At 49.4% G+C, this 16,426-nt stretch overlaps 3 protein-coding genes across 3 annotated transcripts; 1 reads left to right on the top strand and 2 right to left on the bottom strand.

Annotated features, from left to right (window-relative positions):
• The first annotated feature begins 1,909 nt into the window (after positions 1-1,909).
• On the top strand, positions 1,910-10,869 carry LOC116587222. The gene is made up of 12 exons (XM_032337928.1): positions 1,910-2,042; positions 2,302-2,369; positions 2,637-2,756; positions 3,439-3,516; positions 3,792-3,874; positions 4,363-4,449; positions 4,527-4,643; positions 5,603-5,736; positions 6,894-7,102; positions 9,473-9,628; positions 10,440-10,598; positions 10,677-10,869. Exons 1-12 carry the CDS (start codon positions 1,910-1,912, stop codon positions 10,836-10,838), a joined length of 1,506 nt encoding a protein of 501 aa, XP_032193819.1. The 3' UTR covers positions 10,839-10,869.
• Positions 10,870-11,373: 504 nt separating this feature from the next.
• On the bottom strand, positions 11,374-13,813 carry SLC35A4 (solute carrier family 35 member A4). Its single transcript, XM_032336512.1, has one exon. It carries the CDS (start codon positions 13,757-13,759, stop codon positions 12,785-12,787), a length of 975 nt encoding a protein of 324 aa, XP_032192403.1. The 5' UTR covers positions 13,760-13,813; the 3' UTR covers positions 11,374-12,784.
• A 299-nt stretch (positions 13,814-14,112) lies between these two features.
• Positions 14,113-16,421, bottom strand: LOC116586477 (SLC35A4 upstream open reading frame protein). The gene is made up of 3 exons (XM_032336516.1): positions 16,304-16,421; positions 15,041-15,139; positions 14,113-14,380 (listed from the first exon to the last, which is right to left on the bottom strand). The coding sequence occupies exons 1-3, from the start codon at positions 16,316-16,318 to the stop codon at positions 14,183-14,185; spliced, it is 312 nt and encodes a 103-aa protein (XP_032192407.1). The 5' UTR covers positions 16,319-16,421; the 3' UTR covers positions 14,113-14,182.
• Between the last annotated feature and the right edge of the window lie 5 nt (positions 16,422-16,426).

Consider the following 16,426-nt stretch of genomic DNA (forward strand, 5'->3'; position numbering starts at 1 on the left):
GATGGGGTTAGAGAGGTGATAATAGAGGAAACAAAGTTTCTTTATAAAGTGATGGGAATGTTCTAAAATGGTGTTAATAAAACCCATTGAAATACTCACTTTGAGTGGGTAAAATGTATGATGTATGAATTATATCTCCATAAGGCATCTTTAAATATGTTTAAATTTTGGGGTGCCTGGGTGGCTCAGTGGGTTAAAGCCTCTGCCTTCAACTCAGGTCATGATCTCAGGGTCCTGGGATTGAGCCCGGCATAGGCTCTCTGCTCAGCAGGGAGCCTGCTTCCTCCTCTCTCTCTGTCTGCCTCTCTGCCTACTTGTGATCTCACTTTCTGTCAAATAAATAAATAAAATCTTTAAAAAAAAAAAGAAAAAATCTGTTTAAATTTCAATTCAATTTAATTAACAGATAGTGTATTATTAGTTTCGGGGTAGAATTTAGGATTCATCAGTTGCATATAACACCCAGTGCTCATTACACCAAGTGTCCTCCTTAATGCCCATCACCCAGTTACCCTAGGCCCCCACCCACCTCCCCTTGAGCAACCCTCAGTTTGTTTCCTATAGTTAAGTCTCTTATGGTTTGCCTGCCTCTCTGTTTTTATCTTATTTTTCCTTTCCTTCCCCTGTGTTCATCTGTTTTAAACAGTTTCTCAAATTCCATGCGAGAGAAATCATATTTGTCTTTCTCTTGACTGACTTATTCCACTTAGCATAATATCCTCTAGTTCTATTCATGTCATTGCAAATGACAAAATTTCATTCTTTTTGAGAGCTGAGTAATGTTCCTTTGTGTGGGTGTGTGGGTGTGTGTGTGGAGAGAGAGAGAGAGAGAGAGAGAGAGAACAATGCCCAGATGTCTACTGACAGATGAATGGATCAAGAAGATGTCATATATACCCATCCATTCATCTGTCAGTAGGCATCTGGGCTCTTTCCATAGTTTGGCTATTGTGGACATTGCTGCCATAAACATTGGGGCGCACATGTCCCCTTGAATCCCTAGGTTTCTAATGTTTGGATAAATACCTAGTAGTGCAAATGCTGGATTATAGCGTAGTTCTATTTTTAACTTTTTGGGGAAACTTCATACTGTTTTCCAGAGTGGCTACACCAGTTTGCATTCTGTCCAACTGTGTAAGGGTGTTCCCCTTTCTCTTCATCCTCACCAAATTAAGCCATTGTCTTTTTTTTTTTTTTTAAGGGTGGTTATCTTCTGTAAATATGAGCTGAAATAGCAATAGAAGACACATAAGATGTTTGGGATTTGCTTCAAAAAAAATCCATAGGGGATGGGGAGGAGACCAGAAGAGATAATACTAACCATTGGTTGATAATTGCTGAAGCTGAGAGCTTGGAGGATCATCATATTATTCTCTCTACAGCTGCATATGTGAGGAAAAAAAAGAAGAATCTGATGCAATGTTCTGACTCAGAAAAGAGGGGACTGTTGGGATACCTGGGTGTCTGACTTTGCCTCAGGTCATGATCCTCATGGTCCTGCTGGGCTCCCTGCTCAGCAGGGGGTCTGTTTGTCCCTCTCCCTCTGCCCCTCCCTGATTGGTGTTTGTGTTCCTACGCTCTCTTTCTCTCTCAAATAAATAAATAAGATCTTTTAAGAAAAAGAAAGAGAGCAACCCTGTCAGGACCCCTCTCACTCCTGAGAGCTTTTTCTGCCTCCCTGCTGAATAAGCTTCTATCGCTTATATTCACTAAGATGAATGAATGAATGAATGAATGAAGAAATAAAATTTTAGAAAGGAAAGGAAGGAAGGAATGAAAGAAGGAAGGGAGGAAGGAAGGAAAGAGGGGACTGTCATCTCCTTTGATAAGTTGTTGTTTAGAGGCCCTCCCCAGAGCCCTCAGGTCAAGGAGATGAATTATTGAGGGGAATCGGAGAGGCACAGAAGCCATGGAGGGTGGAGAGGCAGCTAGCACAGGGGCTGCTTTGGGCCAGGACAGCTCAGTGTCCCCAGCCCTCATGGTCAACCCCCAGGCCAGGCTGATGGTTGTGGTGGAAGTAGAGGGAGGGCGAAGAGGATCAGGTAAGAAATTCTTACACATTCATTCTTAGAGGGAGTGCAGCCTAGGGGCGCCTCTTGGGAGAGGGGAAGGATGGCGTCATTTTACTGCTTCGGCTGCTGCTGCTGTGCTGAGATGCTGTTTGAGGGAGCTCTGCCTTGCAGGGCCTCTGACCCTGTGCATAGTTCCCCAGTTAAAAAACTGAAGCCAAAATTGAGAGCAGGACCTAGGAGTGCTGGCAGTTTTCCCTCTGAGAGTTGATATCTAGTCCGTCTTTCTCAGGCCCTACAGTCCTTCTGGAGGGGCCCAAGAGCATCCGCTTGCTTCAGCCGGGTACTCCAGATGCCCAGGTAAAGATGGGATGGGGTGCGGGTGAGGGCTGGGGAAGACAGGACTGACAATGCTGAGCCTAGCCCTCCCCACAGGAACAATGCCTCACCTTTGACAGAGTCCTGGGCTCTGATGCCGCTCAGGTAGGGGGGTTTTAGGGAGCTGGGAGGAGCATGGGAGCCCTCAGGCACCTAGATCCTGGAGTGCTGAATGTTTCCCAAGCCCTTTGCTCGGACAGACTGGGTCAGGGCACCTGAGATCAGGGGATGTGTCTGTGTCCCCTGTAGGAGGCTGAGCAGGAGCTGCTAGCACGAATCCAGTCCACACTAGGCTTGGTGGCCCGAGGGTACAGTGTGGCCCTATTGCTTCGGGGTCGGGAAGCAGAGACACCCCGGCTTGTACCTCAGGTGAGTCCCAGAGGAGCCACCGGGCATAAGTCTCATGAGGCTCAGGTGTTCCTTCCTCCCCGATACCTTTGAGAAACTTCCCTTCCCCTTCTTAGCTGGATTAGATTCCCCTCCTTGTGGTTCCTATAGTACAGTGTGGTCCATACAGAATGTTTTGCCAGGGATTTTTGCCTAGATTTTGCCAATCTAGGCAGCGATTAAGAGGTAGGTCAGGGAAGGTGGGAAGCTGGGCCCCATGGAGTGAGGGTCAGGGAGGGGTGGTTTGCAAAGATCAAAGATCCAGGGAGGTCTAATCTTCACAGTTTTTCTTAATACTGATAATAAACTTGACAGTTTTGTTTTCAGGGCTTCATGAAAATGCCCCCGAAATCAAAATAGCTACTTCAGAAACCTGTCATAGGCCCCTGCCACAGGAAACAGCAGGTCTCACTGAAAATGTCTACTCATGTGACCGGCTCACTGTGAACCATGAGGCCTGGGGCTCTTTCTGTCCTGGAGACTGTGTCTGTAGCACCTAGTGGAGAACCAGGTGCAGACTTCACCCTGTGAAGTGCTGAATTATGGATTCAACCTTTCTACATCCCTACTGAACCCCTTTCTACATCCCTACTTCACCCTGTGAAGTGCTGAATTATGGATTCAACCTTTCTACATCCCTACTGAACCCCTTTCTCCACTTTAGCTGTTGCAGATGCTGTTTGAGGAAGCTCTGCCTCCAGGGGGCCCTGATCCTGTGCTTACTACCCTTAGCCTGGTGCAGGTGAGACCCTGCAGGGAGGGGGGCCTGGGAACCAAGGCCTCTGCTATGTGCCAGAAAGTGCCTGAGGCTCGGGAGCAGCCAGAAGAGCTTGAGCCCAGCCTCATTCTGCTGCTCACCTGCGTGGGCTTGGCTCTCCTGAGGTCTCCTTTTTCCTGCCTGAAATGACTGAATTTTGGGGCCCTGATTGGCCCATGGGGCCCCAGCGAAAGGATCGTGTGAGCTGAAGCCTGGGAAAGGCTCTATGTGTAACCAGTGTTGTGCTTGCGTGATTCCAGCTCAGCCCCTGCGGGAAGACTCGGGACCTGCTCTCTCCAGGGACAGAGAACTTGTCAGTGCTAGATGTGTCCCCCCTGGGCTTGTGAGTATTTAGGGCCCAAGGGGATCTGAGGGTGCTTGTCTTAAAGCAGGGCTGAGACCCCCAAACCCAGCCCTTGGAGGTTTCTCCCCACTGCCATAAACTTGGGGTCATGCTTATCACACCCCCTCCTCCTCTTCCCTGCATCCCATATCCCCAACCCTCTCATTCTTCTTACCCTATCCTTCTATGCCTCTTCAGCTCGGTCCTTATCATCCTTGGACAGCTGAGCATCTCACTGAGCAGAACTTCAGTTTCTCCATCTGCAAAATGGGAGAAATTCCAACTAGCCTGTTTCCCTCACTGGGCAGATAACAGGAGGAAAAAGGAGATCGTACAGATGAGAGACTTTTAGGGGATATACTGAGCTTGGAACCTTAGGGATGATTCTCACAGGCTCTTGGGATCCCATCTAGCTTCCAACACAGAGGTTCTGGGGGCTGGACAGGACCCTGGTGCTTGGGAATTGAGCTCAGCCTCCCTTCCTCCAGGGTAGTGGAAAATGCCAGTGAGGTGGAGGTGTCTGACTCAAGAGTGGCCTCGGGGCTGTACTTGCAGGCTGCGGGCGATGAAGGCAGGTGAGGACAGAGGGCACCTGTCACCTTCCACCCCCGTCTCTTAGGTGTTTGGTTTGATCCTACCCTCTCCTCCATAGGGCCTGCTCTCTGCTCACTGTCACCATTTCCTGCCTGGGGCCTGATCCTCCTGAGGGGCCTGGGATTCAGGGCATGTGGCGAGGGGCCTTGAGGATCCTGCAGCTCCCCAGAGCCCTGTAAGTCTCATGGAGTCTTCTGACTACTTTGGGGAGTGGCGGTTTGTGGGGAGGCTGAAATATGGATGCAGAGACCCAGGGCAGCCCCAGAATGTGTGTGGCTTTCTAGGTTCCCTAATGTGTGTGGGAATTTTCCTTATTCCCCCCAAATCTCACTCCTCACTTTTCTTTCCTCCCAGTCTTTCCATGCATCTGTTGTTTGCTCCAACTGTTATTTTTGCTCATTCTTTCATCTTTCAATGTTTTGAGGGACTGTCCTCTAGCATAGCTGTTCTGCCCTGAGAGCATTAGAAGGTAAGTGATACAAAGCCCTTTTGGGGAAAACCTAAATAGCCAAAACAACACACACAATTCCTTGGGAACAAGATCTACTCAGCTCTCTCCAGAGCCAAGTACCCCCACCAGAAATGCAGACTGTTGTCTTCAAGACCACCTCTGTGCTGGGGAGGAGGCTGGGGGTGGGGTAAGTGATAACACCACAGAGAGCTCAACATATTTAAGTTGGCTTTCTCCCAGTGAAGCAATCCCTTGGTTGCTCTAAGCCTTGGACTTGGATTGTCCCCCCGAATTCTAGAAAGGTTGACTCTGACCATTTTTGCCAGACTGTTCTGACAAAGGACAGACTCCCAGAGTTCCCCACTCTGCCATTTTTGTGGATGTCACCTTGCTTTGCCATTTTTAACTGGGTGATTAGTCTTTTATTACTGAGTTGTAAGAGTTCTTTAAATATTCTGGATGCAATTCCCTTACCCAATAGACAAAATAAATTTTGAACTATGAGAATATATTGTGTAATTCTGAAAATAATAAAATAAAGATCTATGTAAGGTTGCCAATCTGCCTGGTGGTACACAGAAGTTACTGGAAATAGTCAATCTTTCCATCAGAATGTGATTTGGGCCAGTTTCTTTCCCTATCCATCAGAGGACATCTCTTTTCTTCCTTCTTCCCTTGGGCAGAGATTGCCCCCTGCTGCAGGTATTGGCTGGTAAGGTTATTGGTGAGGAGGTGGAGGGCTCGTTGCCCTGGATTGTCTCACGGCTCCTGGAAGGAAACAACTACAGTGGCCTTCTTCTTCGCCTGGACCCTCAAGGTGGCCTGAAGGGAGGGTGTGGGGTTCTTGGGGAAGCTCTGGGATCTAACTTATGCCTGGTCCACCCTCTCACCCAATCAGCTGCAGTCCCAACCGCAGTGCAGAGAGAGCCTGACCCTCTGGGAGGGCCAGGATTCAGAAAAGTTGCGGGATGGCTAGGTTGCCAAAGGCTGGAGAGGCAGGGCCAATAGAAAAGCAACCCCCCATCCTTCAGAGACTTTCAACAGTTTACCAAGCATTTTTACACTAATGGCTTTTATTCTTACCACAACTCCATGAGACACATATAACTTAGATGAGGAAAGAGAGGGAAGCGTAATTTATAAACAAGGAAATGAAAGATCAGAGGAGGGAAAGAGCTTGCCTGTTTTCACAGACTTATTAAAAATCAGGCCTCTGTGAAATGATATGATGTCAGAGACGTGGGGGAGGCCAACTGGAGGGCACAGATCAAACAAGAATGATTAAGATTTGATAATTATTGAAGCTGGGTGGTAAATAGATGGGTTTCCTGTTCTTTGTATATGTTTGAAATTTTCTATAACAAAAGTAAAAAAAGAAGAAGAAGAGGAGGAAGAAGAAGAAGAAGAAGAAGAAGAAGAAGAAGAAGAAGCAGCAGCAGCAGCAGAAGCAGCAGCAGCAGCAGCAGCATCCTGGCTCTCTGTCTCCCAAACTAACAAACACTAATTAATTTGATCAATATACTCCCAGACCATGCACTGTGCCAGGCCCTGTGGAGTGAGGAGGATTAATTAGGGCAGTTCATGACTGCAAGGATAAAACAGTGAAGGAAAAAGTGTGTTTATCCACTGGCCGGTTTGGTATCATGATTAAGGGCCCAGGCCTTAAGGGCAGACAGAACTGGACTTAAGTTTCAGCTCTGCAACTCATCAGGAAATTCCTTGACTTCTCTGAGCTTCATTTGCTTCATCTGGAAAATGTGGGAGTAAGACAAATGAGAGTTGTATTGAAGCATTATGTGGATAAAAAAAGGGAATCCATGAAAAGCCTTAGCACAGTGCCACCAAGTACACATAAACGCCTGATAGGTATTAGCTCTTTTTATAAATAATGCCATTAATAAAAATTAAAAGTATTACAGGCAGTGTGCTTTGGAATCCAGAAGGAGTGATTCTCTTTGAATGTCCCCTCACTAGGTGGCTCCCTGAGCTTGCTCTGGGCTGCTCTGTTGGGGGCTGAGGGAAGGAGGATGCGGGCGAAACAGGTGAGGCCCACCCTGTGGGATGCAGTAGAAGAGGGCCGGGCCCGCCGGGCTGGCCTGAAGAGCCTGCGTTCAGGCCTCCTTGGAGACAACCTGACGGACAGTGGGCTCAGCCAGTTGGGCAGGGCATTGCGAGAATTGCAGGTAAGCAAAGTGAGGCCTGGAGGTGCCCCAGAGAGCAATGGCTGGAGCCTACCCTAAACCCCCTCTCCATAGGTAATAAAAGCCTGGAGCCGGCGCCCAGGGAGCCAGATGCTCAAAAGGGTGAAAGCTGAGGCTGTGAGGCTCCCAGAACTACAGGTAGGTCTTCTCATTCCACCTCTTAGGAGCCCCATTGATGTCTGCCTTCACAGAGCACTATGAGGCAGCCCTTCCTTCGTTCACTATTTACTGATTCCCAGACATTTATTGACTTCTCACTGCATGTCAGGCATAGTGCTATGTAGACCCTGGGAAATCCCTATCCTCATGGAGTTTATAATTTCTGGAAAGAAACAATTTTTAACACCATCATCAGCACTTTGAAGGCCCTATCAACACAGGGTTCTATGGGGGCATCTAAGTTAGTTTTTTTTTTTTTTAGGCATTTTTATTTTATTTTATTTATTTGTCAGAGAGAGAGAGAGAGGAGTGAGAGCGAGCACAGGCAGACAGAATGGCAGCAGAGGCAGAGGGAGAAGCAGGCTCCCTGCCGAGCAAGGAGCCCGATGTGGGACTCGATCCCAGGACGCCGGGACCATGACCTGAGCCGAAGGCAGTCGCTTAACGAACTGAGCCACCCAGGGGTCCCTTTTTTTTTTTTTTTAAGTTAGTTTTGACATGAGAAGGAAGGAACATTTCATGGAAGAAGTTGATCCCTGAAGGAGGTGAAGAACATTCTAGGCACAGAATATAACAGGCAAAGTCTTGAAAAAATAAGGGAGAGCTTGGTCTCTTTGGGAGACTGCAAGCGACTCATTTTGCTGGAGAATAGTTTGGGAAGAGTCAAGAGAGAAGGATTAAGTAGTGAAGTCCAAAAAAAGGGGGTGAAGTGGGGGTCAGTTCATAAAGGGCTTTGTGAATTTATTGAGATATTTGGACTTCATCTTGAAGGTCAACAGGGAAACCATAGAATTTTTTTCAGCAGAGAAGACCAACACAGCTTACATTTTTCAGGTGAGCAAATGGAGGCTCAGAGAAGGGATCTGAGCATCTCGGGGTCACTGATACAATCAAAGGTAGCAGAAGGGCAAACATGCCCAAGTCTTTAGACTCAATATGATACTTTTTTTTTCCTTTTTTATTTTATTTATTTGACAGAGATCACAAGTAGGCAGAGAGGCAGGCAGAGAGAGAGGGGGAAGCAGGCCCTGCTGAGCAGAGAGCCCAATGCGGGGCTCCATCCCAGGACTCTGGGGATCGCTCTGGGATCACCCAAGGCAGAGGTCTAACCCACTGAGCCACCCAGGCACCCCTCAATATGGTACTTTTGCATCAGTTTAGAGCATGGCCTCTCCTGTGCAGCAGGGGGCACTGTCCTCCAGGATTTGACACTGTGTGCCTGGACGGCTGCTCCTGTCCATCTCCTGGTCCTTCCCTTTTCCTATTTCCTTACAACTTGTTTTTCTAGCCCTGAGCTCTGGGAATTAGGCAGGGAAGCTTCCATTTATTGAGCAGAGCCTGCCACTTGTGCTTTAGGTGCATTATCTTATTTCATGCCCTCTACAAATTTTGTCAGCTCTATTTTACATGGATTCAAAACACTAGTCACCCACCTGAGGTCACACAGCTGATGAGAGGAGGGGCTGGCACCGCAATCTGTCTGATTTTAAAGCCCTGAGCTTAATTCACACTATCCTGGGAGGAAGAGTATGGAATTCTCACTCCTACTTTATTCTCAGCAGGTCATAGATTCAACAGCAAGCCAAAGCCCAGGATTCCAGGGAGAGCCCAAAGGTGGGTTTGAATTTTGGGGTGAAGCTGGGTATCTCCTTCACCTTTACTGGGCTTAACTGCATTTTCTTCCAGTGGTAGGAATAACAGCATCTCTAGGACTTGGACTCCACCAAAATCATCTTAGGGACTCTGAGGAACAGGTAATATACTTCATGTGCCCCAGAACAGCTGAAGTTGTTGGGAGAGTGGAGTTGCAGAGCCCAGTTAATGTAGCTACTGCTTCTCGGTCCCAGCATCAGGAAGGAATACAGAGCTTCTGGCAAAAGGAAGACCCAAATGCCTATGTGATTCCTAAGGGGGAGGGGGCATAGGAAGGCTATTTTCCTACTGGGTCACATTAAGGGTATAGAATCCTTCAAGGCCTCCATGGTACCTATAGGCAGAGCCAGTAACTCTCCTTTCTCCCTCTGACCTCCAAGTCTCTGTCCAGGTTCTAGGCCCTTATAGGCCAGTAGGTCCTGGATGTAGTTCTGGGAGCAGCCCTGGTAGTGGGGTTCTGTTGAAAAGCTGGACCCTGAGCCAAAGGCTGTGAACACACATGGCTTCTAAGCCTAGACTGATGCCACCTAGGCCTGGCAGGTCTCAGATGTGGCCTTGCAGTTCTTCTTGGCCCAAGCCCGGAGGAAGAGACTGCACGAACAGCACCAAATATGGATCCAAGAGGAACTGAAGCGTTTGGGACAGGAGGAGGTGGTGGCAGGTGACCAAGTCAAAGCCCTGGTAGTTGGAAAGGAGGTAAGGAGGGTCAGGTAGGGAACTTGAGGCTTCTAATTGGTCCAGGCACTATGCTGGGGTAGAATCCAGCCTCAATCACAACAGACTGGGCCATACCCTCTCTCATGGTCTTCACAGCTTTGTGGGGGACAGATGAAGTGATTTTCAGTGCTAAGTACTGTGATGCAGGGAGCTAAGGGCTTATGGGAACAAAGAGGTGTGCCTGACCCAGGCTGGAGTGGATCATAAAAGATGGCATTTACCTGAGACAAAAAAACAGATTGGCCAGAGCAATTTACTAGACTGAGCTCCACTTGGGCAGTCTGTACCATCACATAGAGGCACTGAGTAAATATAACTTGTTTGAGCAAAATCAGAAACAAAACTTGTGTCTATGGAAGTGGTGCAGATAGGTTCTGAGGACAATACTGTATGAGCAAAAGTCCAGAGGGAAGCAGTGGCAAAGTACAGTCTGGGTAGAGCAAACTGTCCATCTGGCGGGTCCTGGCAGGTGCAGGGTCAGAGGTGAGGCTAAAGAGACCAGTGTGTGCCATGCCTCTGAATTTGGACTTTACCCCAAGAGTGACAGCAAACCACTGAAAGGCATGTGTCATCTCAGTTCTGTCCCTTGCTAGCCATATGAATTTGTGCAGGTTAGGTCACTTCTCTGATCCACGGTTTCCAAATCTATGTACCGGATTTGGAAAACTAAAATGGCAACTACCCCATATAGTTTTTTCACTGAAGAAAGTGAAATAATACACATGAAGTGTTTAGAAGAGAGCCTGGCACACAGGTAGCACTGAAAAAATAATATGTATTATCACTGAAGGCCTCCAAGGAGAGGCAGAGATGGCCCCGGGAGCAGACGATGCTGAGACTGCAGCTGGAGGCCCTTCAAGCAGAGAAGGACACTGCGGAGCAGGACCTTGCAGCCCTCTATGACCTGCACGTGCAGGCTGCCCGAGCTCAGACACGCCACATGCTGCAGGTCAGTGAGGTCAGAAGGCAGGCCTTGAAATGGTTCCAAGGCTGACTGGCTGACAAGCATCTCTGAATCTGGGCACAGGTATTCCGAGCCTGGCGAAGGTTGTGGGAGGAGCAGACCATGACCACAGAGCATCACCACCGCAGCCTACTGGCTGGTGTCCTACAAGACAACATCAACCTGGCCAAGCAGAACCAGGAGCTCCAAGCCCAGAACCAGCAGCTTCAGCAGGGAGTAGATTAGGCTGAGGCCAGTCATTGGCAGATTGCTGCCCTGGGGAGGGATCTGATGATCAGTAATCCTGCAACAGCAGCTTCCTTTCTCTTCATTCTTAAGGGGCTTAGAAGGGAGAGGGAGGGGGGACACAACCACCAAGTTAACATTCATATGGATAATTAACAATACCACTAACCAGGTCTCACTGTGCCAGTCCCTGTTAGGCGCCTAATACCCACGACTTCATTTTAGCCTTTCCTGCTACCCTATATAGTGGTAGGTACCATTTGACCCCCATTTCAGAGGTAAAACAATTAAGGCTTGGAGAGGTTAAGTAACTGTCCAAGGACAGTCAGCTATTAAGTGACAGAGCCAGAATTCGAATTCAAGCCAGGCTGATCATAGTTCTACACTGCAGACAGTGGTTCACAAGATGCAGTGTGTATTGGAATCATTTAGAGAGTTTATTAAAGAACAAGAAAAAATTAAAAAAAAAAAATTCCCCGACCCTACCCTACTTCCTAAGATCTCCAATAGGTCTCACTTATTTCCTTTCTTTCTTTTTTTTTTTTTAAATTTAAGTTTAGTAGGTATTCTCCCACAGGAGCAGGGATAATGTTCCTCTGGCCATGAGGAGAGATGACACAAAGGAGTATCAATGACAGAACCAGAGGAAATAAGAATCAAAACCATACTGAACCCATGAGTTCTCTATCCTAAAATCTAGTTTGTCTTGCCAGGACCAGTACCTTCTATTCCCAAGAATCCCTCCAAATTCCCCACCACCCTAGTTTTATGCTTCAGAGAAATTTGTAAAGTTCTATGACAGAGAATAGTCTCTACTCCATGGAGCCCTGAAGGAAATAATGCTCCTGGCAACAACCAGGAGAAAACAGTATTTTCTCCTAGTCTGTAAGCATTAAGCATTCTCCTAGTCTGTACAGCATTAAGACATTCAAGGTCCAAGATGAACAAAATTATGTTTGAGTGAAGCTACACGGCACAGAAGGCACAAGACTATCAGAGCCAACTGCAGGAACCACCTGCATCCCAGAACACTTTATTAAGACTTTATTGCTTACATAGTTAAGAGACACTGATTGAGCGACACCAAATTTCCCTGTGCCTGGTTCCAGGTCACTCTGTGTAGAGCTTCCCTAAACTGTTGAGAGCTGGGACACTGCCAGGCAGGGGCAGGACCCAGAGTGAGAAGAATGGTACCTCCTAGGAGCTGTAGAAGGGGCAGTGGGCTTTGAAAGGGCCCTTGGGGTGAGCAGAGAGGTCAGGAGTGTAGCCTTAAGCCAGGGCCCAGGGGCAACATTCCCTGAGATGAGTCAAGCTCCAGCCCTCTCTGGGGTTTCCAGAACAAAGGCTGGGTGGGTGTGGAGAGCAGCACGTTGGAGGGAGCATGGGGCACTGTCTCCAGGTGTTGCTGGAGCTAGGGGAGCTTGGAAGGGTGGCCTGGGTGATCGGAATAAAAGGGGTGGCAATCGGGTTTTCTTGCATTACAGTGAGGGATGAATGTCTCTAATGAGGGAGTCATGTACCAAAGCTGGGCTGGAGTAGCCCGTACCAGGCCTGGGAGCAATGGGTCTGCTGGGGTGACCGCTGGTGGCAAGGAAAGCCAACTGTCGCCCATGCCCCACTTCAAACAACTGCATTCATGCAGGATGAGGCAGGGAGCCTCCTCCATTGGGGGTGGAGTCATTTCTAAGGCCTAGGTATTGATGTTCCCCCAATCCTTAGTGTGGATGAACTTCTGAGATGTTTCTTTACTCAAACCCAGTCTTTAAGTCTCCTGAAGTAACCCTTCGTTCACCCACCTCCAGGGACTAACCTGGCTGCTCTCACCTCCCCAGCTTTTGTCACAAGGCACTTGTTACAGGGCTGGCTTCTGAGGAAGGGTCGGGAGGCGGCTCTGACGACGGTGCCCTATCTATGGAGTCAGGAGTCTGGGTGGAGGGGGTCAGAGGCTAGTGACTGCCATAATAGAGGCGCACAGCCAGACCAATGAGCAGCGTGGCCAGGAAGAAGGCAGCCGTGAGCTGCAGCCGCAATAGGGCTGCTGAGAGCACGGCATTGACCACCAGGGAGCAGGACACAACGAACAGGCGTGTGATGCTGCTGCCGTGCTTCATGACAGCTGACATGAGCAGTCCATTCAGTGCCTGGCTCAGCACCACCAGCGCTGCCCATCCGGAGAAGCCCTCCAGGAGGCCCGGGCCGGGGCCACCACCTGCATGCAGACCTAGGTTCAGGAGCACACCAAAAGTGTAGAGGAAGAGGTTCTGAAGGGCGAGGGGCAGCCGCTGTCGCTTCATAAGCAGTTCTGTGTACACGGACGACAGGCCTGAGATGAGGCAGTATAAGATGAGAAGCAGCAGTCCCAGTGGAGTGACATGTAGGGTCATGGGGCCAGCAGCAGCTGCTGAAGGCGGTCCAGGAAGTGTGTTCCCAGGGTCCTGGAGGCCACCAGCTGCATAGCAGGCCCCCGCTGCCATCAGCAGCAGCAATGCTAAGCCCTGGCGGGCAGAGAGGCGGTGCCGGAGACAGAGGCAGTAGAACAGGGCCGTGCTTCCGATCTTGAGATTGCTCAGCACCTGGTAGGTGCTGGGGTCCATGTAACGTTGAAGATAGATCACCAGGTTGTTGTTAGCGCCGTAGAGTAGGGCTGATAGTGCAAAGGGGGCAGCCTGGCGCCATGGTGGGGCCCCCTGGGGCCATGCTTGCCAGCCCACCAAGAGGGAGAAGGCGCACAATAGTAGCTTCGTCAGCTCGGTCAGCAGCACAGCCGAGGAGGGCCGAAAGGGCACTCTGCCGTTCACATGGCACAGTGCCAGTAATGGGGCATGAGCACCGTACATGGCAGTGGACAGGAGTAGCATCAGGGTCCAGCGGGCCTGCCTGGGACGGCCCAGGCCTGGTGTACCCCCGTCCTCTACACTCATGCCCAAACCAGACCCTGGCTGGCCTGGGTAGCTAGCAAGGGGGCAGCAGGAATTGGAACACGTTTGGGTAAAACCAGTAGGGAGCCAGCGCCTAGGAGGGAGGAGTTGTGGGACATCGCTAGACAGAATACTGAGAGTCAGTCAGCTGCAAACTCCACAGTCAGGGCTGGAAGAGGAAGGGGCTGGTGGCCCTAAAAGCCACAGTCTTGGGGCCAGTCCCATGAGGTTAAGGAGGGGCGTCCAAACTGCTGGCTGATAAGCCACTCTACCCTCTGCAGGAAGGAAAGCAAGGATGAAGGCTGTGGGCAAGTTGGAGATGGCAAAAGGGTGACAAGTGGGGAAGCCAAATATGGTGTCTGTGGTTGAAAGACCTCTACCTGCAGGCCCGAGGTGCTCATCCTTCCTCCCCCATGGGATCCAGAGCTAGTCAGGCCCCTTTCGCAATGATCGAAGATAGTCCCTCAATGTCTTCTCCACATTGGGCACGGCATATGCCTGAGCTGCGTAGATGCCAGTGCAGGTACCCACAGCAAAGCCCAATACTGCGGATGCCCTCAGTTTGGCCACGACATAGCCAGCTAAGAAGCCCTTGAGGAATGGGGAGGACATGAGCGAGCCATCCTGTGGAGTAAAATGAAGGAAGAAACTCAGCCAGGGTCTCCCTTCTCTATCCAGGATCTACTCAAGCTGGCCCTAGAGCATCCCACCACTAGCTCCTCTTTACTCTAAAAAGCTGCAGTATTGTCTCCAAAGATTTTCTCGAGGTTCTGGAGGCAGAAAAAGAACCTAGAAGTCCTCATCACACAATCTCAGAACACCATGGTTAGAAGACTCCAACGACAGAATCCTACCCCCACAAACCTACAGAGATGTCCCTGAGGAATCGGACCCATCTGCTTCTCCAGCCTCACTTCCTCACTTTATCATGCTCTGCATTACTGCAGCCAAAGTTAAACTATTTTTACTCCCCATGTTCATCATGCTACCTCCAACCATGAGAGCTTGGCATATATTGTTTCATCTGCCTGAAATGTTCTCTCCTCTCCTCTTTACCTAGTTAACTTCTACTTAGGATGCCAGTTCAAGTGTCATTTTCTGTTTTTTTTTTCATCATTTTCTTAGGGAAATTTTCCTTGGGGTCACAGAGAACCCACCTCAATAACCATTTGCTAAATAAATCTTTAGTACCCATTCAAAAGCAATAGGGCAATGCATCCCAAGGGTGGTGGGATGGGGAGTCAGGTGGAGGGGCGGGGGAGTGGTAGGCAGGTGCAACTTTACCTGGCTCACACCACTGCTGACTTCGTCTTCTACACGCTGCTGCAGGCGTTCCAGCTGGTTCTTTAGAAATGCCAGGTCCTTAAGCTTGGGCAGAGAATCCTAGAACAAAAAAGAAGCATTCTTTCCAGCAGGTTAACGCAGCTCCATTCTGTGCTCAGGCCTATCAGAGGCTGGGTGGATGGGGCTGTGAGCATGAGAAATCTCATCTTCTAAAAACTTCCTGAGGGGCGCCTGGGTGGCTCAGTGGGTTGGGCCTCTGCCTTCTGCTCAGTTCATGATCTCAGTGTCCTGGGATTGAGCCCTGCATCCGGCTTTCTACTCAGTGGGGAGCCTGCTTCCCACCCGCCTGCCTACTTGTGATCTCTGTCAAATAAATAAAATCTTAAAAAATAAAAAGTAAAAACTTCCTGAGATGATAGTGGTAACAAAGAAAAGACATTCAAAAGTGAATTCCCAAGGGGGCCACAGAGGGCGTGATAGCCGTGATCTGCGTCTGTGAAAACCATTAGAGAATTTTATAGAACAAGAAGTGTGTAGGGAGGCAAGAGGAACAGCTAGGGCACTTTCAATTAGATTTATCAGGCTGACTGCCTCGATTATAGGCTGCCTGAAAGTGGCAACCAGCTCGTCTTGCCTACTGGATCCCCAAGCCTAACACAAAGAAGACTGGTAAGTACTTAGTAAATATGCGGATGGTGCTGAACTTCAGACTGAGAGTGAATAAAGGCGTGAGGCAGTTTCCTGGACGCCCTGGTGGTAAATCTGATTTCTGCCCGGACTTCCCAAACTGTGACTGGATGCGCTAGCTGGGGTGAGGGTGGGGTGGCTGTCTGCAGAAGTGCGGGTAAATGAACTGAGTGGCTCTGATCATCTCGAAGTATAAAATTCAGTGTAAGCGCAAGAGAGTTTGAATGAGAATGTACGTGTCCTTGTGGCTTGGAAACATCGTGTTTCTAGACATGAAATTTCGTGGGACTGGGGAACGCAAAAGAGTGAGGATGCGTCAGGATGAGTGTGTCTTAGTGTGTGCCAGTAATTAAGGACTGTGAGGGTCTCAGGAGACGACACCTGGGAGATGTCCGGCTCTGCTTGCCTCGCTACTCCACTCCCCGGTGTTGAGCCAGTCGCAAGAGTATAAACCCGACAAGAGTAAAAACCCCATAAAGGGCACCTCTACGCGAGAGGCTCCAGTGTCGTCTCTCCCAAGGACCAGAACGGTGTGAAAACCACCCCACATTGCAGATAACCCCCACATTCACTCACCTTGTCATCCGCCATCTTCCCCGCCGAACTTGTGGCGCAGGCGCAGCCCCGCCTCCCACTTGCCTAGTGCTACGGCCATCTTTACTGAGGGCGGAGGCACTTCCGGGGCATTTTTGGAAAAGG

Source organism: Mustela erminea, chromosome 3, assembly GCF_009829155.1.
Source record: "Mustela erminea isolate mMusErm1 chromosome 3, mMusErm1.Pri, whole genome shotgun sequence".
NCBI lineage: Eukaryota > Metazoa > Chordata > Mammalia > Carnivora > Mustelidae > Mustela > Mustela erminea.